This window comes from Melospiza georgiana, chromosome Z (genome assembly GCF_028018845.1).
Source record: "Melospiza georgiana isolate bMelGeo1 chromosome Z, bMelGeo1.pri, whole genome shotgun sequence".
Classification (NCBI taxonomy): domain Eukaryota; kingdom Metazoa; phylum Chordata; class Aves; order Passeriformes; family Passerellidae; genus Melospiza; species Melospiza georgiana.
Window position 1 is genome coordinate 26,193,119 of NC_080465.1, and position 24,949 is coordinate 26,218,067.

At 35.8% G+C, this 24,949-nt stretch overlaps 1 protein-coding gene across 1 annotated transcript in view; it reads left to right on the forward strand.

Annotated features, from left to right (window-relative positions):
* The first annotated feature begins 3,315 nt into the window (after positions 1–3,315).
* Positions 3,316–24,949, forward strand: part of CNTNAP4 (contactin associated protein family member 4) — a 198,436-nt gene continuing 176,802 nt past the window's right edge. The window contains exon 1 of the mRNA XM_058043764.1: positions 3,316–3,619. Within this exon, the coding sequence (XP_057899747.1) occupies positions 3,523–3,619 (97 nt within the window). The 5' untranslated portion in view covers positions 3,316–3,522. The remainder of the gene's footprint in view (positions 3,620–24,949) is intronic.

Below are 24,949 nucleotides of genomic sequence, written 5' to 3' on the forward strand. Positions count from 1 at the left end.
GAAGAAGGTAGTAACTGAATAGCTAATTTCTGATTTGGTTGATGTCTTTGAATGAGGAATTTACTAGGAAGGAATAAAACAAGTGTTCTCAGTTAGCCAGTATGGACGCTGCTGAATTTTCATACTTTTATTATTGTGCTTTGCAAGCAAATTATTATTTTGTTGTTATTAAATAATGTGTATTGTATAACTGTGATACACTTAAAACAATTGTACTGTTGTGAAGTGGATTTTGTACCAGAAACAGAAGAAGGTGCTTATAACCGTCCTTTTAAAAATTGGTTTACAATTAATAAGCAAATCAAAATAATACCAGGACAATGGTTAACATGAATTTAAAAGTGTTTCTTCTTTATAGACAAAAAGTCTCAGTGTAAATAATTTCAAGAGGAATTATTTCTGTTAGTTTTTGTCTGCTAGAAAAGGACTTCACTACAAGGTCCTTCATCTGTAAATGAAGGCTGGCAATACCCAGGTCAACTAATTAAAGTTTTGAACAACTAAACTTTTATCTGCAAGGATTAATTTGTAACAAGACACAGTTCTTCTGGGGAACTTGCAGTCTTTCTAAAGAATACATATATGAAGATCAACTGGAAAGATTCTCTATCAAATCAAGTGTTCATAATGCTGCATTTCAAAGGCAAATAAAATGAGTAAGGTTTTTGGAGTTTAGGGGAAATTTCAAAAGTAAGTTATGAGAAGAAAAACAAAACATTCGAAGAGTGGGGGAAGTTTTAAAATACAATAGGAAAAGAGGCTTGTAAGAAACAGAAAGACTTGTCTGAATTCCACAAAGAGGATCTCGGAAGTTAGTGAAAAATCTGGACACTGTATGGAAGAGAAATGGCAAACGGGATGCTGGCATACAGAGATAAGATTATGTGAGCAGAAATATTTCACGGATGCAGGAGAAAGATACGATGCAGAAGCAAAGAGGAGGTTGCGATATTCTGTGTGAGTCACGCTATGCTATTTTATGCACTTTACCAGTGCCAGATACCATAGATTCATCCTTGAACAAATAGATTATTATCTTGATATTCCAGATACATATTGTATAGATTTCTGTAATTCTATCTGTCCAAACAGAAACATATGTACATGTTTCGGCATACCATTTTATTCTAAGACTGCTTTTTCCATAATTATAAAAGTATATTATATCAATTTGTATATTTGCATTCAGTTCAGTCAAAAAAAAAAAAAAAAGTGGAAAATTCTATGACTTTTGTCTGTTAGATGTTCCATTTTGGTGACTATAAGCTATTTTATAAGACAAATATTTACCCACAATGGCATTGGCCTTTTTACTGAATTTGCATTACATTACCAGAATAATAATTCTTTCTGATTCAAAGCCCTGGGGAACTTAGAGCTAATCCTAAAGAACATCATTACATTGAAAGTCCTTGCCAAGATTTTATGTGATATTTGTCCTATTTTTAAGCATGAAATTTTGTCTAGCTGCAGAGTCAAGGACCATCTCATGGGATATTTTTTAGAGATGGGATGCTGCACATGGAACATTTTTATGATAATATTAATTTAGTTAGAAGGTCAATATTAACTCAAGGAACTATATAGCAAAGAAATCCAGCTTCTGGACAGTGACTCTATGGTTGTACTAAACTCTGGAAACAGAATGTAGAATTTAAAGGTTGATTTAGGAGAGCTGGAAGGCAGCTTATGATTCACATAATCTTTAATACAGTTTCTTCATGCATTTTTGTTCAAATAAAAGTTGACATGGAGAAATGGAAGGCCAGCTGCGTAATAGATTATTAACTTCAAGATTATTAACTTGAAACTTTCTACCCAATTTAGAAATAGGCCTCTTTGTCTCAATCATGCTGATTTTTAAAAGGATATAAAAAAACCTGCCTCTCAAGTTTTTTATTTCAGTTGTTTTGGCTGAGCTGAAACACAATTTTGTAACACCTAACACAGGTTGGCTTTGGTAGCATGAAACCAGAACCCATTTTACTCTTACTTCTGTAGATGAATAAGAGTATCCTTCAAGGAGTGAGGAAACTGATTTGAATAATGAACAAAAATTCAGAATCTATGGGAGCTTAATTCATGTTTTGTTTCTATCCCACAGTTATTCTTGACACCGAACAGTTCTACATAGAAATTTGCTGAAAATTCTCTGCAACATGGAAGAGAGAGCAGTCAGCAACATTGTACCTAGTGTCTAACCCACACACAGCAGTATCACTTAGGATGAAAAATCCCGTTGGTATACATGAACTGCTAGATAGCTCACATGAAGTAGGAAGACGAAGTTTAGACCACTGGGCTGAATATAAAAATGCTAAGTCTGCTCTTTATATATCTCAGAGTCACAAGGCATGCAGATTCGTATTGTCATAGTAATTTCTGCAAAAACATGGACAGTTCATACAGCTTAATCACTGCAGAAGCAGCGGGGATGGGGCCATTGATGTGGTCCTTTAATGCAGCTTTTACCCTCACTAATGTCATGAGTTTGCTAATATGCAGTTATTACACAGTTTCTCATACTTGAGAAAAAGCGTCGCTAGAGTTAGCATATACAGTAACTCAGCCTGTTTTGCAAAAAACCCACAAACAAACAAACAGAAAACCAAACAAAACCACAAACCAAAACCATACACTTTTAAAATATAGTTTGAATACAATTACTTAAAATTTCTCTGAAGCTTTTTCTCAAATGAAGCTATTTCCCAAACACAAGCAATAGGAGGGTTTAAAGACAGCTTCGTGAAAGGATAGGAAGCAAAATGCTCTATGTGCTATGCGGGGCCCAAAGTATTTTGGGAAAGATATGTTTAGGTGTTTACTCTTAGGAGTTGAGAATGTAATTCTTTAATGCCAGCATTAATAGCGATAAAGCCCGCCAGGGACAGTAGTGGTGCCTTTTCCTGAGGGACAGTCAATCACTCACTCCTCAAATAAAGGCAGGCTGCTCATTTTACTGGCAGGCTTAGGCTCTCTCCTACAGGCAAATCGCTTTCCTTTAAGAGAGCAAAACTCGCAACGCTTTTGCAGCTGAAAGTGTAAAAAAAAAAAAAAAAAAAAAACAAAACAGATTGCTACGCCGGGAGAGGCTGAGCGCCGGGCAGAGCGGCGGTGCCCAGGCGCAGGGCAGGGCGGGCTCCAGCGGGCCGCCCAGCGCCGCCCCCGGGGCCGCTCGGTGCCGCCCGCCGCCGCCGCCGCCGCCAGGGGTGTCCGGCGCCGCCCCCGCGGGCTGCCCGCTGCCGCGGCGTGCCGAGCCGGCCGGTGCGCCCCGGGGCCCTGTGCCGGCGCGGGCAGATCCTCGCTGCTGCGCCCCTGGGCTCGCTGCTGCGAGACTGGGAAGCAGATCCGGAGGTGTGCGTGCGTGTGCCAGGAGATGCGGAGCGCGTTTGGCTGAGGTGCCTGGCCCCTGGGAAGCTGCTCTGCGAGGAGAGGCGGAGAGAGGCGGTGGGAAGGAGGCAGGAGCAGAACAGAAGTGCAGCACAGCTGTTTCCGAATACTCTGGTTCTTTTGCGTGCCTCAATGATTGTGAACATGGATTCTGTCACTGAAATCTTCTTGAAGCTGCTCTTTTTCCTGTATGTTCACCGCCAGCACATGGCAGTGACAGGGAATAAATGTAAGTATTGCATATGATTTAAAACTCAATCCAGAGTGTGTTGAAAACTTCTGTGATTTTTTTTTTTTTTGCATTTGGAGTAAATATAATTTTTGAGATAAACATTTATGCTTTGAAATCGTGACATCAAGCTTCCAGCCTGAAAATGTTCTAAAACTCTTCTTTTGATTTTTGTCATGAGTCTATGTACAGAATGTTGTTTATAAAGCTTACTGTATAAGAGTATTTGAAAGCAGCATTTTGCTAAGGATGCAGGTTCAGCTGTATTTTCATTTTTGTTTTCTCTTTTGAAGTGCAGTATTTTCCAAGAAATTTTGTCTTACATGGAATTACTGGCAGACTTCTATTGTGCAATGTTTCTATTGTGTAGTGGATATTAGCATTTGAAAATTTTGAAAGCTAGTATCTGCATATCCTGGATTAAGCTGGCACTCAACTTGAATGGCAATCACAGTGCAGTTCAAAAGCAGTAGAAATGTAACAAGGAAAAATGTGGCTAGCAAGACTTTACAGTCTCTGCATTGATTGCTTAGGGAGTATTGTTCATGCATGACTACAGAAGAGAATGCTAACAGTTACAATAGAAAGTTTGGTTTTTGTTTTATTTTTTTAATGAGTTAGCCAGCAGGGTAGTACCCCAAAATAAAAACCGTTATTACAGTTTTAAGGACAATCTACTCTCTAGGAGGTAAATCATATATATAGAGATATATAGCTAGATAGATACACACACACACATACATATATATGTATATAAAAATATATATGTATCTGAAAAATCTGTTTCCAGTATTGAATTAGGTTAATTACCTTTAAATTAAAAAAGAAAAACCTTATTAAGTAATTAATTTTCAGGGCTTTTATAATTCAGTTGTAGAAATGAGTTATTCTTGTTCCATTTGATTCAGCTTCAACAAGCTGAAGGATTTCATTTTGTGTTCTGTGGTAGTGCAGAAGCCTAAATGCCAGATGCTCATAACCTGAACTGAACATATTTTCTCCCCTTCCTGTTAAGGCACTGCTTGTGCATCACAGGAATGGGAAGGGCTGAAGTAATGATTCCATGGGAAGAAAGTACATGTCAAAGCACTGAGGAATGTTCAGGAATAACCTTACACAGCCCAGTGGCAGGGGACAGCTCCCTGGAAACATTTGAGCAATGGCAGAGAAGTTTGAAGTGCTCAGTGGATCTATAGCCTAGGGTTTTGCATATGGATGGTTTGTAAACTAAACATGCTCCCATGAGCCAGACATTCACACTGCAGCACCAAAATGATCTTGTGCTGTCATTCAGTAATGATATCTCATTTGATACTCAAGTGCATAGTGTAGCCCTAAACATGAATACTAAGTTCCTCATGTTAAACACCCTGCTGCAATCCAGTCACAGCTTTAATTCTCTTCATCATTCTGCATTGTACAGTTTATGAATACATCCATTTTCACAAGACCATGATAATTGAATTGCACATTAATAGCATTTGGCACTATGCACGAAACTAAATCAGTTGCTTACAGGAAGGCATATTAAAACCATTGCAAAAAAAGACTCGCATCACACAGCAAAGCAGTAAAGCACTAGAGGTCACTCTTACAATTTAGGAAGCAAGGTTGGAGGAAGAGGCTCAAGCTTCTTTCCAATACAGAATTCTGAAGGATGAAACAAATCAAGTATAAAATACATTCACTACTGGCTTTCTCAGATACATCTCAAAAACAGGGAAAAATCATGTGTCAAATGGCTGAATTGAATGAACAGTTTTTTTCATGTAAATGCTGTTATTTATAAATACAAAGTATTTTTATTTAGGAATAAATCCTTACAACTGTGTCAAAACACTCATCCAAATGGAAAATACAAGAACTCTGCCTATGCTACAGAGAAGATACCATTATTATGGAAAAAATAATTTTTTTTATTTGAACACTGAACAATGATGTATTGTTGAGAACTTGGCCACCCTAATGCATATTGTAAATTTTCAAGATCTAATCTGAAAAAAAATTCCTTTTATATATATATATATATTGTTTAGGAAGTGAAAATTTCTGTAGGAGAGGTAGTTTGTTTTAGAAGTGACAGTTTACATCTGAAGTATTATGGTATAAATTTTGTTAGCGTATTACAATTCAAAAAAATTACCTTAGGAGAAAAGGTTTTTCGTAATTGCTGATTATGGTAGATCCATGCAGGAGCCATTATCTACCTACTTGAACTTACTTTACTCCTTTCTTCTTGTGTGTTAACCAGGAATTGAAATCCTTTTAAGCAGGTGCTTCTACTATTGGCATTAAAGTTATTAAACCCATTTACAAAATCAGGTGAAGTTTGAATGTCTTGAATGAATTTTGATGGCTAGATTTTCCAGTAGGCTGCCAATCATCAAAGATGATAGGATGGGGTTTTAATTTTTCCTCTGTATTAATGTATTCTTCTTGTTTTAATTTTATGGTTCTTTCTGTAGTAATAGATCCTGAATACTTAAGTTTTCCTTTGCCTTTAAGGCCAGTGGCCAGTAAGAAAAGACAAAAGTAAAGACCTTTAAATGTCATCTTGAAGTGTCATTGGTAATATTACTAAGTCAGTTGTCCAAAGAGAATTTCCTAGATCAAAAATTGATGTGTTTAAAATTATTTCTATCTCAAAGAAATCACAATATTTTTCTTTTGATAAAATGATTTTTAAGTTCTTAGGTTGTCAGCATATTTTTAATATTTTAAATATTATAAGTTTCATTTAAATATGAAATTTTATTTCTAGGGTCTTATTTTTTTTTTTTGTTTCCCCTGAAAATTAACTCTGACACTTCCAACCAAGAGAAGTAATAATTGGTGCTGAAATTCCAAATAATTTAAAAGTTCTGTAATAGTGCTGCTTAGAGCTTTCCTCTACTTTCTTCCTCCCAAAGAATTGAAGTTCCAGTGTAGTTGAAAGAAGTTTGAAGTTCAGAGCCTTAGTAAGTAATTGTATAAGGTCAAGTGTGAGTTTTAAATGAAAGATTAAGGCAAGTACTGCTCTAAGTTTTTTTCCACTGGAGCTATGAGACATTTTTATTTTATTGGTAACTGTCTCTAGTGTTGTAAATCAGCAAGTTACTAAATCATCACTTGAAAACCTGCCAGAAATTGGTACTCCAGTAGGTGCAGGGGCTTTTTTTTTAAACTCTCTAAAACTGAAGTGTTGCAGAAAATATAATTAAACCCTCTATACAGATCAAGTCAGCTGTGACTAAAAATTATTAAGGGAAATTGTTGCAGTGAATGGAAATAAAGACGAATTGGGGAGTTTCCATGCAAATTCTCACTTCTGCATACCTACTTCTCTGTGTTAAAACTCCCCAGTTTTGCAGAAGCTTTTATGAATTCAGATTTTCACATGTGTACTATGATGATCACAAGTTCTGTAAGCACATAAACATTTATTATTATTATTACTACTACTACTACTGCTACTATTATTATGACTGCTGTTGATTTTATTTTACATAACAGGAATTTCTCATTAATGCTAGATTAGAGGACCTCTCTAAAGATGACAGAGAATGACTATTAATGAAACTGAAGTTTTCAAAGAGAGGACTGAGTGAATACATACCTTGATTATACCATCAGATGCAAGTCATTGTACAGGTATTACCTGTTGGGAAGGGATTACTTTCTACAAGGAAAACAGTGTATATCAGTTTTGAAATTATTACCATTCTGATCTTAATCATTGGTACCAAACAACTCCGTAGAATAACTGACAATTTTATGGAACCGCATTGAAATGATACTGAAGTGCTGTTAATCAAAAGCAATTTAATTTAAATTGTAATTCTTTTACTCTTAGTTTGTCATTGATACGAACTGGAGGGGAGGAGAAAGCAGTCCCTTCCTTAATTTTCTTTTAGCCTAATTAATATTTATTTTCTGTTTATTATCATCTATCTCTGCTCTGAGAGGGCAATGGAGAACTCATCAGAGATCAAGCCATCTCTGGGCAATTACTTACGTGAATAAAACATTACAGATATCTCTGGTATATTTCATATGTTGTTTCTAGAGTAACATCAAAAACTTGCATCACCATCGAATCTAAACTAACACCAAAAGAAAAATATTTTTTTTTTTGACTTTAAAGGCTTAGAATTCACAGAAAAGCCTTGGATTGATCACACTGAGTATAATCAGCAATTCACATCCCATTACTTCAGGCTTTAGAATTCCCATGAATACACTTGTCCCTGAGCCCAGTCAGAAGGATGGATGGAGCAAACTTGGTTATGACTGGAGGAGTCATGACTGGAGAAAAGTGAGAGACAATTAATGACGTTCTCAAAGTATGATAGTATCAACCACAAGCAGAAAATGCAGTAGGATATATGTTAATTATTTATTACATTTGCTGTGTAAGTTAGGACATCCTATATTTTGATTAAATGCCTTTCAGAAATTCTACAGGAAGCACTAACTTCTTCATGTTCTCATAAATACTCAGTCATGGCCATTCTGCTTTCCTTCTTATTACATTAGAGCATGTAAGCCTACATCTGTGTTCATCCATGAGAAAGACAACTTTTGGCTAAGATGATTTGCCAAAGTCTCACAAAATAATGGGCACTTCTGTGATATTTTTGTGTATGAGGAACAAAGCTCAGGTTTAATATTCTTTCCAGGCATTTCTCTGTTGCATTAGAAAAAAATCCACAAACATATAATCTGTACTATATATTTATAGGTCTGTGTTGTTTTAACCCCAACCATCGACCAAGCCCAACATAGCTGCTCAGTGTTTTCCCCACCAGCAGGTAAAGATGAGGAAGGGTGATAGGTAGAAATCTTGTGGATGGAGAAAAATTGAACTTGATGGTCCTCATAGATCTTTTCCAACTCAGAAATTTTCTGATTCTGTGCTTAGAAAAGGCAGAAGTCACATGCACAAGCAAAGTAAAACAAGGAGTGTTTCTTCCACTTCCATGGGCAGGCAGGTGTTCAGCCATCTCCAGGAGAGCAGGGCCCCATCACACATAGCAGTGCCTTGGGAAAACAAATGCCATTTCTCCAAATATCACTGTCCCACCCCTTCCTCCCCCTTCCCCCAGTTTTATATGCTGAGCATGATGCCATGTAGTCTGGGGTATCCCTTTGGGTCATCTCTCTTGGCAGTGTCTTGTCCCAGCCTTCCATGCATTCTTAACTTCTTTCCATTGAGACAGTGCAAAAAGCAGAAAAGATTTTGCCCCTGTGTGAGCCCTGCTCAGCAATAACAAAAGAAAAAAAAAACACCTCTCTATATTGCCAACCTTGTGTTCTGCACAAACCCAAAACACAGACCCATACCAGTCACTGTGAAGGAAATTAACTCTACCCCAGCCAAAACCAGCACAATATCTCATATGATATACTTGCTAGTACTCTGTCTACTGATTAACCTTTTGAAAAAAACTTCAACAATCTCACCTTCAAACAAGTTTAGCTGAGAAAAAATAGGCCACATATCCCCCCATCCCTTCTCAATCCTGCTACCTCCCCACTCCAAACAAGCAAATCAAAGAACAATTGAACAGTAAAGATGCATTAAATCTTTCAAATATTTCTTTTCTTTCCCCCCCAGATAAACCTGTGCCTTTGTGCTGCTTGTAGATCTGAGAGTTCAGTGTGCTGTATCACACAGGATTGTGGGAAAGTTAGAACTGCTTCTCAGTACTTTTAATGTTTAATGTTAGCTGCTCTCAACTAACAAGGTGATAACAGAGGTGGGAGCTGTGAGAGCCATCACTAATTCAAAGGGCTTTCCTTCCTAGAACACTCCAGGCAATTTTTTAAAAACAGTGAAGAAATAACAAGTAATAAAATTAATCATGTCTGTGTCTGTCACTGACTTCAGAAGTACACATTATTTTTAAGATGTTTCTGAAGTAAAAAGTTAAAATTTGCTTTTCCCTCTGAATTTTCAGTTGTTTTATGAAAAGGAATTAAAAAGTGAAAACAATAGTGAAAACATTGATTGTGATGAGTTTCTGTAGAATTGCTTGTATTTTGCACTGTTAACTGTTTTGTTAAATTGATCTGGTAGTTCTTAAGTATAAAATTTCTTTGTAACTTGTAATTTTGGCAGTCAGGGCCTGCATGTGACTTGTAGATTAAAAATTGAAGAAGAGGTGTCTTTCTCAGTATACTGATATATATTAGATAAATATCATTATAACAAAGGCTGTCCTTCTAAATTTGAGAAATAACATAAAACATATAGGAGAAACAGCATGCTGTCAAGACCAAAATATGTTGCTCTATTTGTTTGTAAAAAATGATGCATCTTTACTGCTAGAATGTAGCCAACTGTGGTTTGCTGGAATTGTACCTCTGCAATGTTTTGTATCTCTGTATTTTATCATTCTTACTTATTTGTCATGTGTTTGTGTTTTATATATGTGCGAGTATCCCATTACAGACTAATGTTATTCTCTGTAGAATATACAATACTCTGTAGGTCATCTATTACCACTTGAAATTGAGGCCAGTAACCTTGAGTTAAATCTATGAAACACAGTGGAGGATTTGTGTCCAATTATTTTGCTTTTCAGAAGAAGGTTTTAAAGTGTTTACTACAAATTGGTGTGCTGTTTTTAGGAACCAAAATACTGTGAGGACCTGAGGTAATATCTATACTGTAATCTACTTAATGAGCATTTTTTGTGCAATAATTTGAAAAGTGATTGAAATCTTGGAAGCTTCATTTTAAGTAGATTAAAATTAAGAACAACAGAATTATTATTTAAATATCATACTCCCTTAATGCTCAAGTAAAGAAAAGTGCCTCTAGGGCCCTAAGTCTCAAAGGATAGAGAAAAAGTATGGTTAGAAAATTTGTCCAGCTGGGTAGTGGATCTAACATTTTTTCATTAAGTAGATCTTGTTATTTAGTTGTGCTCAAGAATAAGTTATTTCTTGTTCCTTGCTGTTAGAGTCCTTGTTTGTTTCTAAGATATTATTTGAGCAATTAAAATATTTGCATATGGGGTCTTGAGGGAGAAGTAGATTAGAAGCAGTATGTTGGAATATTTGAATTTATTTTATTACTTAATATAATTTTTTTCAGCCAACAGCTGAAGAACATCTTTCCCTTTTTCAGGCCTTCCTCTGTCCTCTTCTAAATCTAAGTAGAAAGTGTTTTCAAAACCTTAGTTGTTTCTAAAAGTAAGATTTTCTATTTTTTTTCCGATTATGTTTTAATATTTGCTGCAAGAAATCCCTGTCTGTGTTTGCTTGATCTGTTCAGAGTTATTGTGAAATAATACCTTTACAGAAAATTCTAAAGAGCAAAACAAAATTCTCATAAAATACGTGGTTAAACAGAGTATGAAAAATATTGTTACTCAGATGCCACATAACCTGATAAACCACACCTGGAGAGAAAAACAGAATATCTTGTTATTAAAGAAGCCCTGGGGCAGAGGTTTTCAACAAGACAGCAAGAGTAAAACCTTTTGAGGGGAACATGCACTAAAAAAGTGTTGTTCCAAACAAACCGAGTTGCATACAGGGAGCCCATAACGCTGGTTTAGTTCACTGGCAGCATTTTGCCACATCCTGAGTTACATTAGACTGGATGTGCTCAATATGGATGTTCTGTAATTACCTGAAAAATTTAAGGGGACAGGCAAAGTTGATTTCTTCAGTATTACTGATTATGGTAAAGTTAGATGATGTATATGGAATACTAATAAGAAAATACCAATTTGAACCTCAAAGACTTTTGGAATTAGAAATAAAACTATAGATTTTAGCAGGAGAAGGGAGAATTTCCTTGTTCCATTTATTTGCAAATATTACTTACTTTTGAGGCGTATGATTAACTTCTGTCTTCCTCTGAGACAGGAAAAATGAGATTTATCTCTATGAAATTAAAAATCTGAAATTTAGATATTTGCATCTGAGCTAGCTAAGTCCCTTATTAGTCACATGAAAGAAAAAAAGTTTTTCTTACGTGAAGAAGTTGTGACAAAGATGGAAGGAAGAAATCGTATTCAAAGGGAATTTGCAGTATAAATGTGCCATTTGGCTGTCATTACTGATTTTGACCAAGTAACTAGGTAATCTGTATGCTTTGTAGACATCTACGCTAGATGAGATGGGTTCCAGTTCTGTCAAAATATCTTACTGTAAGTAAGTGTTAGAAAAAAGTATACCAATCTGTATTGATTATCTTGTACAGAAATCACCAGCTATACCTGGCAACTCATTCTTGTTTGCTGTTAAGACTCCCTGAGTCTCCCTTTTCAGTATTTGGTAACAAAGGTGCTCCTTGATTTCCCAGGGGTTAAGGCTGCTGCCATTGCTAGACCTAGACAAAACATAGGGACTAAGTAAGAAGCTGGAAATGTCCTACCAGTGAGACTGTCTTTCATTCCTGAAAGTGTGAAACAGGTATTTTGACCATACACCATGTTCTGGTAAAGTGCAATCTCATTAAATTAAATAAGCTGAAACTGACTGTTCTATCCACATGAGACAGTCTGATCTTTCCACCCCTTTGATAAACCTTGATTACAGCTCCATCTTAATCCCAGACTTGTCAAAACTGTAGGATTTTTTTTTCTTCCAAAGAAAGCATCGAGTGAAATAGACTCAATTATGAAAAAAAACCAAAAACAGAACCCTACAGCATTTCTTTTCATAAAACAATAAACGAAATAAAAATATCCTGGTACTTTTGTGGTTACTTTAAAGACTTTCTACCATCCAGACTGACGGTTATTTAGATTAGGAAGCTTCAAGGCAGTAAACTGTGGCTCTCACTATAATTTTTATTTTCATTCAATGACAGGAAGCCTATCTGCAGTAGTCTAGTTTGCAATACTTTTTAATCATAGTGAGATTTACTTACCCCTCTTTTTTAAGAAGAATAAGCAGTCTTTAGGAATTGGTGGGGGGTTTTTTTTTGGTTGTTGGTTTTTTTGTTTGTTTTTTTTTCTTGTTTATTTGTTTGTTGGGGGAGAGTTGTTTTTGTTTCAGTCAAAAATAGCACTGAATTTCATCTTTATTCTTTATACTAAAGCTCCTAGGGAAATCAATGGAAGCTTTGCGTAAATAAATATTGAATAAAAGCTTTAGAAAGAATGAGCTGAATATTCATTCAACAGTGATATGCTGCATAGTTTGAATATGACTGGTCTCCTTATTTCCTTTCGCTATGCCTTGTTTGGAGGGCTCAGATACACAACTGTACAACAAACAAGAATTACTCATTTGTCCTGCTTGACAAAATACAAATATGAGAAGAAAAAGACATTTAGAATTTTAGCTACTTACTGTGGTTGGGGAATTTCTATGCCTGTATTGAAAAACTACTGCTGTTTTCTGAGTCAATGGTAACTTTTTTAAAAAAACTATCAAGATGATTGATTTTAATTTTCAAGGGTGAAATAGCCCTTAAAACTAAATTCTTTCAGGACTATCTGGATGCAATGGAGCACACTGACGATTGCTGAGCTCTGCCCTGAAACTGATAAAGTATGTTGCAGTAAACTCTTAGTTTTATCAGCCTGAGCGTGGAAGTTTTAGGGCTGTTTTTCAGTTTCACCATGCCAGCAGGCTCTGGAGCTCCACTATACTTGTCAGAGATTACATTTCTGTTTTCAAGCAAGGTCTGTTTCAGAGGCTACTTCTCCAAAGACTAGACATGTCCTCCAGTAATTAACACTGAGAACAAACCAACCCTGGAGAAAGGAGGGATTAATATAAAACTTGTTTGCAAATAGTAACCCATAACTTTACTCCTAACATACTTGCTCTTCCATAAAACATATTTGTAAACAAATGTGTATGCCACTGAATATGGTTTTCTCCCTGCAAAACAGAACAAACAGTACCATGGTACTGTTTGTAATCTTATTTCCTGGTGTACTTTTGGAAGATCTGGATAGCAGTGTTCAGCCTGGCACAAGAGAAGACTATGACAGTGTTTTTCTCAGGGCACAGTTCTGTAAAAATGTTATTTGGATGTCAAGTAAAATAAAATACAGAAGGAATTCAGTGATAGATCAATCAGCTGCCAAACCTTTGTTAGGTTTTGATCTACTGTTACCCAAAGAGACTATCAATATGCTTTTATATCTGGGTAAAATTTGCAGTGCATATAACAATAATTAAGTGTAAAACTCTCAACTAGACACAGATGACAGGTTAAATGTAGCTATAGCATTCTCCTGAAGAATCCTTTCAGTTATGATAGGCAGTGTGTAAGATTTTTTTATGGAATATCACTTTAGCATCTACTCCTTGTATATTTTTAATGTGTTTGGGGTATGATGACTTTTTAATTTTTTGTTTTTCTTTCTCAAGGGCTCAAAAACCTCCATCTCTACTCAAATTGTTTTGACTTTTGTGAACAGTCATTACCTCATGGATCATACTTATGCTGTATATCTGTGCTTTACTGTGTTCTGATTAATTCTCTGTGGGCAGGAAAATAAAGAATTTAAGAGGTAGAGACTGGGAAAAAGGAAGATTGATGTGCAAGTACCTGTATGTACATTTCTGTACTGTCTGCAATGAAGTGTTGTTATTTTCAAACCCTTTACGAATTGTCCACATCTCTTTGCCAGTTTGCTCTTTGTAGCCCAGCAGTGGTAGATACACAGTCAGACTGCCCCAAATTTAGAGTGATGGGTGAGTGATGGATTCACAGTTTTCTGAACTTCCTCTCTGTTATACTTAGGAAACTGCAGTAGAAAACAAGCTTTTTTTTCACCATTTTGTGTCATGTTGGGGCAGGGTGGGAGGGTGGGTGGAGGTGGGGAATCTACCATGGCAAATAAGTCTTTTCTTCTTGCATCTCTACAGTGACTACATAGAAATTTGACCACATTCTGCTTCTTGGGAAATTTGACCACATTCTGCTTCTTGGGAAGGATGGTAGTATATTCTCTGTGGATATTCTACACAAGGACAGATTGAGAAACTCTAACAGAGAATTCTCTGATCTAGCTCTCAGCTCTAGTAAAGTCTATATATGTGATGGAGGTACCGAAGAGAGTATTCTGTGTTTTGATGTTTCTAATATATTTTTGTAATGTCTCAGTGGAAGTGTTTCTAAGATAATGCCGCAGGTGTTGAAAACGTATATTGAGTAGAATCAAATTATGTCAAGTTTCAGTGCATGGTTGTGCATACTTGAATATTACGGATTTAAAGATGTTCATATTTACATGTTAGCTTTTATAGTTACATGTATCCTTATCTTGCTGAATGCTTTAATGCTGTCTCAATAGATTTTTTTTATGAGAGATTCATTCATCTTTCACACCTGAATTTTTGTTCATATGTTACCATTTACTGATGGCATAGATATTTAATTATAATATCATTTTTGTGGCTTTAACTAATGTAGAAGTACATTTGGGAAACATCCCAGACTGGACATGTGTCATTTTCTCAGTAATTCACAATGGTTAAATGTAATAAATCTACTCCTAAACCAGGAAGCCCAGGAAGAATTTTTAAATGTTTCTGTCATCCTTCCTACCCTGTATCTTGCCAGTAAAAGCTATGTGTAGGAGAAAGTTGTGATGAAGACAGTGTTCTGCTGACTTTGGAACCCCACTGCTAAAAATATGTTAGAACCACTTTTGTGGTAGTGGACAGTTTTAGTCACAAAATCAGGTATTGTTTGGTACAATTTTTTTTTTCCAGACTAGAATATTCTAAAATACTGGATATTTCTTAAACTGTAATTTTTCATAAAACATAACCAGGTAAATAGGTGGCAAATAGCAGTGAGTGGTAATCACTCAGTGTGTTACTTCTTGGAGTATAAATAGTGGTCTATTGTATTGGATCTTTTAATATCTGCCTAAAAATATTTGACAGATAGTATCTTGATTGCTTAAATTTATTCCAAGCAAATAATTCATTCTCACTTTTACAGCAATTAATCTATCATCACTGAGAGAATAAATACTATGCCAGATCAGTATTATCAATATTAGAATATGGAATTTTTATGAAAGAAGAATTGTGTTATTCCTTCAGATTAAACAGAAACTTTATTTTCAAAGCCTAAATGTAAGACTCAGAAGAAAATAAAAAAAAATTTTAAAATAGTAAATAGTAAGTGATATACTGCTTAAACTAGTTGGGGAATTTTTATTTTATCTGTCAAGGCATATAAAACACATGTTCATGCTTAAATATATCTATCTATATATCTATACCTATACCTATATCTATCTGTATATATATACGTGATTGATGAATAACACAGTGAGCAGAATCTCACTTTAATAAGTTGTTTTAAAACAAGTCTGCATAGATGCCTCTTGACAGATGTTTTCTACCCACTAGCCCCAGAACCAGCCCTGTGAGTGGTCACACCTTGGTCCACCCTTTGGTTTAGGCCTTCTCCCTGTTCTGCTGCCCAAATTTGGACCCAATCACCTTGCTGGTATTCCTGGATTGCTGTAAAACAATAGGGAGTCATCTGTTTGGCAATCTTCCTCCTAGACCCTTTAATCCCTTCTGAGGCATTCTTACCCTCTGTACCAAATTATTTCTCAATCACAGATTTACTACTGATGACCAGTTAGAATTTGACTTTCCCCTTTCCACTTTTCTACTTATGTAGCTTTGCAGGTAACTGTTTTTTTATTGTAGTTGAGAAGTCTGATTTTGTGGTTCTAATGTTAAAATAGAGTTTGTACCCAACTTACACACAATACTATGTTTGAAGTTCTAGACTATGGGCAGGAGCAAAACACAGATGCCCATGTCTCAGTCTGTTATGTTTTCAAACAATATTAAAATTGATGAATGATGCCTTGCCCAGATTTTTTTAGGACTTGAAAATTCATTCATTTACTATAAAAATAATTACACTTCTATGCAGGATATTTTTCTTTTTTTTTTTTTTAGGTTTTTTTTACAGTGGTGGAGTTTGCTGTAGTATGAAATAATGTTACATGGTCAGTCAAAACAAAGGTTTGTGGAACTAGACTGTAAGGGATACTCTTTATCTCATAAACTCCTTCAATTCCCTTTTGCAGGTATCAGAAATTCAGATACTTTATTGTTTCATTCACCATGGCCTCATTTGTTTCCCTGGCAAATTTTCCAAGATTTGGGATTATCTCTATTTCTCACACTTGATTTGGTTTCTATGATAGGCGTTGGCCACTCTGCTCATTCCTGTTTCTTACTATGAGAGTGAGAAATGTGCAGTTTTTCATAGGGATATGAGCAGATAGGTCCTTTGAACTTGGAAGTCATGCATATATTTGAATATTAGAAGGAACAACTCATAAAATAAAGAGGAGCCTGAGGGACACTAAACCTGTGTACTGCTGACATTCCATCTGTAACACATCATCTCTTGTGTTAGCAAATGGGTTTACTCAGAACTATTGGTTGTGTGTGTCAGCACTGCATGCAGAGTGTTGCTATGTTGTGTGGTTTTAATGCTGGGTTTTGATATTGTACACCCCCTGTGTAACTCCAGTATTCAAATGGTTTCACAAAATGAAGTCTTTCCAATGAATTTTTTAAGAATTAATCTTTCTAATTGTGGAAGAGAATAAAACAACTTCATGAGTTGCCTCAGCTAAGGCATGAAATACCTGTGTGTGGCTCTAAAGGATTTTAAGTCTGGGTCCCACTCTGGGCTCCCAGTCTGTCCTTGTTCAAGAAAAGATTTCAACAGGAACCTAGCTGGCATGAGCACCTTTAAAAGAGCAAGAATATATTCCCTGATTTTTCCATTGTTTTGCATCTTAGTATTTTTTGGTTTTAAGAATTGGTTTTATTGCTGGGAAACTCAAGCTAACATTGATTGTATTGCCAGGTAACTCAAAATCGGGGGAAAAGAAAATCACAAAACCAGCAAAGCACTATAAAAGAACTTTTCATCATTTAATTGTCAGGAGCTAAACTTCTTAAAATTTTTATACATAATATCAATGAATTCTATAGGGTGGCAAGATAGCACTTGTAATGGTACTCACAAATCTATATGTAAAGAATTATTTCACAAACCAGTGGAGCTTTTTGTTATTATTTTTACAATTATGATTTAAAATTTCTTTTAATGAAATATCTAACATACATTAGGGTTTTTTTTAATGTGCCTTAGATTGTGGAGCTCTCTTAGACCTTTCTTTTTTGCTCAGTTTTAACATGGTTTTCCAATTGATGTTTTTTTGTTTATATTCACATTTGCGAATTTAACACAGGACACAAGCGATCAAATTGCGAATACCAATGCAGACCCTGCCTGAGGGTGATCAGGAAGATATCTGTGATTACTCTTCAGTGTAAATTTCAGAGTTAGTTCTGATATGCATTCACAGTAAAAAAACAAATGCCAAACATCCTGCACAAACATTTCTGTGTTTTTTTAGGTGTGCCATTCACAGCTGCTGTGTGTTGAGCTCACATCTGTAAGAAGGGATGTCTTTCCAAGTAACAGAATGCTTCACTTAATATGTCTTTTTCTGTCACTAGTACAAGTTTTAACTATTTTATGCAACACCATTGAACAAAGTGAAAACACCAGTTTATGTCAAAGGAGGAGGAAAACAGCCATGACCTCCTCCAGATGTGTATGTCTCTGATAGTGCTGTCTTCAGTCAAGCCCCCCCAAAACAGCTGCTTCCCTCACCACTGCCCCCCCACAAGTTTAAATTACTAATCTAACAGTAAGAAATACTTGGTTTGATATTATAATTAGGCACTATCTTGAGGAGAAAATGGATAGATAATACTTCAATAATTAGAGCAGGAGCATTCTATGCAATGAAAGATGAGTTTTATTTTATTTAATTTATTTTATTTTATTTATTTTATTTATTTATTTTATTTTATTTATTTATTTTTATTTTATTTTATTTTATTTATTTATTTTATTTAATTGTAGGTAAATTCATTAAGCAATAATGAAATGCAGTGTTTTTCTATGTGCTCTGCTATGCTATTAGATGGGTCAATTTGTTTTCTTTAAAGGTGAATCACATTTCTTTAAGCAGACCAGCAAGATAAGACAGGCTCAGCATAGTCTTTTTGTCTCCACAGCTATTTTTACAGCTGTGTATAGAAATGTGAGAAGGCAGTACTAAATAGAAAAGTCTAGCAAGGGATTTCCTTTCCATGCAAAGACTGCCTTCATGGAAAAGAGTGAAGAAAAACTTGATGAACTAGAGCCAAGAGAAAAAATTAATTAATTCTATCAAACAATGCATACTGTTCAGAAAAAAAAAGAACCCAAGTTATTTCATCTATTGTATTTTTGAGATTTCAGTATTTGCCAAGAGATTAAGATACCATTTTCAGCCTAAAATTATAATTTTTTTTATGGTTTGAGTAAGCACAACAGTAGCTATCTCATACAAATTTTTCCCTACTAAAAAACTAACATAATGATAAGAAATGTGATAATTAAGCTAACAAAGTAGGCTGGTCTTATAACCAGTAAGGTGAATTTTTTTCAAAATAATCTTTCTTCTTGAAAAAAGAGTTATTGGATTGCAAGATTTATGTAGCAAGTAAATTGAAAATTAAATTATACCTCAAAGGCCTTACTAATTCTTCAAAACCAATTACTAAATTGGTTTTAATGTGTTATTTTTGCATTGTTACTTTAACACAGTATTTCAGTTCTACTAAAATGTGAGAGTGCAAAAAAGATCTTTTTCCTTTCTTACATTTCTGTTTTTTCTTGAAAGATTTCATAATAATTTTGCAATATTCTACTCGAGGAACAGGTTGAAAGGGAGTGTCCTTGTGAATTACTTTTGTTTTCTTTATTTCACATAGGCAGCTTGAATAGCTTTACTTATACTCACATGAATATGATAGTGTTAGCAATCAAAATAAGGCAGGAACTCCTAAGGTTGACTATCCAAATGTTTCTAATTGGCCCTCAATTATAGTGCACTTGGAAACTTTAAACAGACAATAGGTACAAGATGTTGGTTTTCACTAAAAGGTCAATATTTAAAAATTGGTTTATCTGTTTTAATAGTTGTTTTGGTTGTCTTTTATGCCAAACATCCTGCTTGGTTTCAGAAACTTGGTTTCATCAGTATTTTGTACTGCTTTATAGTGAGTGTGTCATTACGTCAGTAGAGCTCTATCATTCATCTGAGAGCAAGCAATCAGTAACACTGGATTTTGTTTTCTATCCTAGTACTGTATTCTTCCTTGTGAATATGTAAGGAAAGATGAGAAAAATGACCCTTGAAAAAGGAATTTTTTACCTTTCTCTAAGTCTCTTAGTCCAGAATGAACAAAACCTTGATTTTTTTCTGTCTTGGTTTGAAACACAGGTGTCTCCTAAGGAAGGCAGGAGCCTCCCTTGGAATGGAAAATGTGAACCCCCTCCCTCTGAATTGTTAGAATTTTGAAATTAAGAGGGTCTCAGGCGAAGAGACGAGGATAGGAATAACATTTATTTACTGGTGTGTAAGATAAAGCAAACAAGCACCCACGGCTGCGGCACCGACACCAAATAAGCCCCGGGCCCAGTCCCGGCCTGCTCGGCCGCGGGCCCTTTCCCTGCGCTGCAGTTCCGGGCACGGCCGGCAGGGGCGCTGCTGCTCCCGGGGCGGGGCGGGGGCGGGGATTCCCCGCGCCTGCAGGGGGCGCTGTGGCGCGGGCTGGGCAGCGCGCGGGGATGGCGGCTCGGCCCGGCGGGGAAGGGAGGGAGGAGCGGCTTCGCCTCACGGCCCTGGGGCAGCCGATCCCGGTGCCCCAGCAGGGCTCTGAGGAGCACCAAGCCGGGACGGCAGGGTCTCGGCAGGCAGGCAGGGAGGGAGGGAGGAGCGGCTTCGTCTCACGGCCCTGGGGCAGCCGATCCCGGTGCCCCAGCAGCGCTCTGAGGAGCACCAAGGCGGGACGGTAGGAGTCTCGCAGGCAGGGGCAGCGGGGCTGCAGAGCAGTGAAAACTCGGAGCGGTGCTGAAGAAACAGCAGGGACAGGGCCGGGAGAGGCGAGCTCAGGATCCCGGGCACCCCAACAGTCGGGGATAGGTCCCTCACTAAAAGAGGGCGGTGATAACAAGGTCTCCGTTCAGTGGCTGCTCTCACGAGCAGAGGCTCACCCCACGGTAGAAGCAGCAGCTCCGGGCTGGGCTCTGGTGGCAGCAGCGAACTCCCATCCCCAAGCAGCAGCTCCGACCGTCCTCCTCCAAAGCCCAGAGAGAGGGAGAGCAGCTGCTCCAGCCCCGTCCTTTACCTGCCCAATTCTCGGAGAGAAACTCCCAGATAAGAGAAGTGCAACCGGACGCCCTCCTCCCCTCAGCTTGGCCCCTCCTTTTGTTTTTCTTAGGTACCCGCTTGTTAATATTTCTTAGCAACTTATGGGGAAAATTCTGTAAGTAAAAAGGAACAAAAGGAAATAAACCCAACCCCCTACAGTTTTCTGCTCTGTTTTTCTTTCTTGTCCGTCCAGATGATTGAGGGTTGTAGATGAGATGTTATCCACTAGGACTGGCCTATAGTAAATTGTATATATCCATATCTTTGGGCCTGGGACATGGATTTGTAATTCTTCATGTTGAGACAGCAATTGAATGTGATAAATTTTAAGTATCCACTTGCTTTTTTACACGTGTAAATAATTTTATGTCATTTTATGACTGACTAGTACGCTTTGGTCATGTCTGTTTAATAGGCTTCTGCCTCGAGCTGAAATTCTTGTTGTTTTCAGTCAAGTACATGACCTTGTATTTTCTGATGCCAGACTTCATTCTCTGTTACACTGCCATCATCTAGCTCTGTCTTTTGAGATCTTGATTCTGCTCTGTATTGATGACACCTAATTGTACAGGGAGGTGAATTCATGGATATATCTACAGTTTTTGTTTCATGATCTTAATGAAATTAAGGAATTCCTTGATTGTGTGATTACTTAGTCATGGGTGGTTTGATTCTTCCCTTCTCAGTATCTCATATTGCCATTTTCCTGTTTTTATGCAGTATGTAGTTCCTTTTCTCATGTACTCATGAATGACTAGCAATTTCCTATATAACAATAGATAAAATCAGCCACTGCTTTTCTAAAAATTGCCTGTCACAGAAAACCACAGGTTACTTTAACTTGATCTACATGAGATAAAGTTTGTTCCATTTGATCTAGTTTTTGATTTACCTTTATTTTCTTAAATATTCTTTCAAAATTTTCCTAAATTCTTTTGTATTATTGAAGTCATATTTACACTTTTTTTTTCTATCAGTTTTTTTTTCTGTATAGAGGATTTTGTCCACTTACTCTGTTCTAATTCGCCCTGTTAGATTAGTTTATTTGCATCTGTAGTGACATGTATCAGGTTTTCAGAATTCAGAGACAGACACTTCTGAACAGAGCTGGGGTGCTATAATACACTGCTCTTGACTTTTTTTTTGTTTTTCATTTGTTCACATTATGCATTGTACTTCAATATCTTTGGTCATCAGTCACATTTATAAGATCGTTTGAGGGAATTTTTTATATAATTTAGTACATAACATGGTATTTGTGGGAGCAAGGAAATTTCACATTTAAGCCTGGATGTTTTCATGCTTCAAGAGGAAATGAGACGTGTGTAGTGGAAAGTTGAATGTCTCATCAATAAACATAGGCACTCTGTACTTGTTGGACATAATGATATGCAGAAGCATGGATATTAAAAGATACATGTGCACTCAGAATTAATTCTTAAATTTCATCATAAAATAAGATGGTAACAGCCAATAAATGTGTAAGTAATATGAATATTGGAATTCTTTCTGGGATTATTGCTTCTAAAAATACTTTGCATGTACTTTATATTTGCTTTTTATTACATTATGAGGGAACAATCTGATTTAATTCTGTACTCCTGGCTTTTCTTTTGCTTTTCTTAATCTGGTTAGATCAAGTAATGTGTTTGAGCTGTTACAAGTGAATAAATGGTTTTCATTTAATAAAAATACGTAGTAAAATTTAGATCTTCACCAAACAAAAGCAGATCTAATAGCAGTAAGTTCTGTTTAATTGCCTAAATGTGTTGTGCCCAGTAGAAATGTTTTGTGTAGTATGATTTTTTTTTTTATGCTTAAAAATATATCTGTTTTTCAAGTTCCTGCACAGAAATTTTTGGAGCCCCTTGATTCTGTGAGAGTTATTAATTTATGCCATTTAGCTAATCAAGTCTTTTCAAAATCTGGTATAGATCTGAAAAAGTGTGAAACTTGATTCTAAGTATCTACGTTTGTATACCTTGAAATAACATACATTAATAACTTTAAATAGTTAAAATAGTAGTACACAGACATTTTTCTAGATGAAGCAGGGAAAAGTACTTTGTTTGCCATTTGTCTGAAGTTACCAAGTTTTTGACTTCTCTCCATTTGTATAAATTTAAAAGAAAATTATTAAATTATGCTGCATTATAACTGTAATGGCCCGTCATTTTGAATAAATACAAGCAGTTAAATGTAATGATGGTTTTATGAAAATTACTTTGGCTCAATCCCAATTTTAGGGTACTTTTTACCATGTAACAACTTTTAGATAACTGTTATATTAAACAACAATATGAGTATTCTAATAGTATCTCATGGACTTTAGGTAGGAAAGAACTGCCAGTGGCTTATATTAAAATGTGTCTTTATATGACCCTCAGTCCATTATATAAGATTATACAAGATATGCTTTTTTCACTATTTTTCATCTATTGTTTTGATATTACCATCAGAATGTGTATTTATCTGCTTGATTTAAGGTTTTGTTTGCTTTGTCTAAAGAAAAAGATTAGTATTCTGCAGTAACATTGTGCCTTCTCAACCCTGAATAAGAATACAGGAAGGAAGGAAGTAAACTTGATGACATTGCGTGATTGACTTGAGCTTTTATAAGCTTTCAGACTGTAAATATTTATGACTTTTATAAGGAGAAAACGTAGTATTTTACTTCAACCTTAAAATGCTAAAACATCCCAAAACCAATTTTGACCTGCTTTAGAGTAAGTTTCAGCAGAGTGTACTAAGTATTGATACTAATAAAAAATACTGGGGAATAAGGGTTAGTTATCCCTCTCCCATAGGTATCTCTGTTTTGTTTGAGTTTTGTGGGTTTTTTTCTTGTTGTTGTTTTGTTTGGTTGGTTGGATGTTTTGGGTTTTGTTTGGTTTTGTTAGTTTGTTTTAAAATTTCCTGGCAGGCTCACCATGAACTCTCCTGCTAAAGGTCAATGTTCTTAGGACTCTTTAAAATGATGAGTGTCAACCTTATTCATAGGCAGTCGAAACCTTTGAAAACTCTCAATTTTGATAGAGCTTTTTTCAGATTTGGTTTTCCTCACCAGTATTTAAGACATCATCAGCACATTTCTTCAGTTGCCACGCACACTGATTTTACATGACTGTGTGCACATACACTGTTCTGTATGTAGAGGAGAAGAACCTCTGTTTCATTTCTACTCTTTCAGGTTTTATTTCTCCCTCATATTAAAACCTGAAATTTTTAAGAATGGCAAACAAAATGAAAAACTTAACAGATATGATATTATAATAATAAAACCATTACATTTCTACAAATAACAACTTCTGTATGGGGAAGAAGTTGGCAGGAGCTGATTAAAGATTTTAATACTTCAAAAGCTGCAAATGTGTGCATGCAGGTATGTCATAGTGTAGTTTGGTCCTGTCTCTAATAAGTAACGGGATTGAGAGTAATTAATGAAGCTGAATTAAGGAAAGGTGGAATTGAATTTCTAGAGGTTTGTATTTCATATATCTAATTTTAAAATATTTTTCTATTTAAAATTTTGATTTAAAATAGGGATTAAAATGTGATCTTAATTTTTTATTAAAAATGTAAAATATTTTTCTTTCATATACCTAGGGGTTTTCTAATTCAATAAATTGGAAATATTTAAATAAATCCGAAATATTTTGTATGACTGAATTGATTTTGTTCCGTTTGAGGAAGAAAAATAATAGGTCACCACTAAAGAAGCCACCTTTTGATGGACTTACATTTTGCACTATAAAATGGAATATATATAAACTGATATAGATTTAAATTTTTCCATAGATTTATATTTTGCAGTATAAAATCGAATGTATATAAGCTGATAAAAGACATTTTGAGTGCCACTGTAAGCATTTATCTGTGTTTGTGATTATTTGTAGTTGATTGTTTAGATTTTCTGGTGCCTTATAAGAACAAGGTCCATCTGGTATCCTTAATAAAATCCCTTTCCGTTATGATCTCAAAGTTTTGATGAACTTTCATATCGTTATAACCTCTTCTGTTCTTAAAAATGAGTTGAATAAGGAAACATAAAGCAAAGTTGGACAGCAGAATAGGGGAGAGACATAAATAGACACACATACTG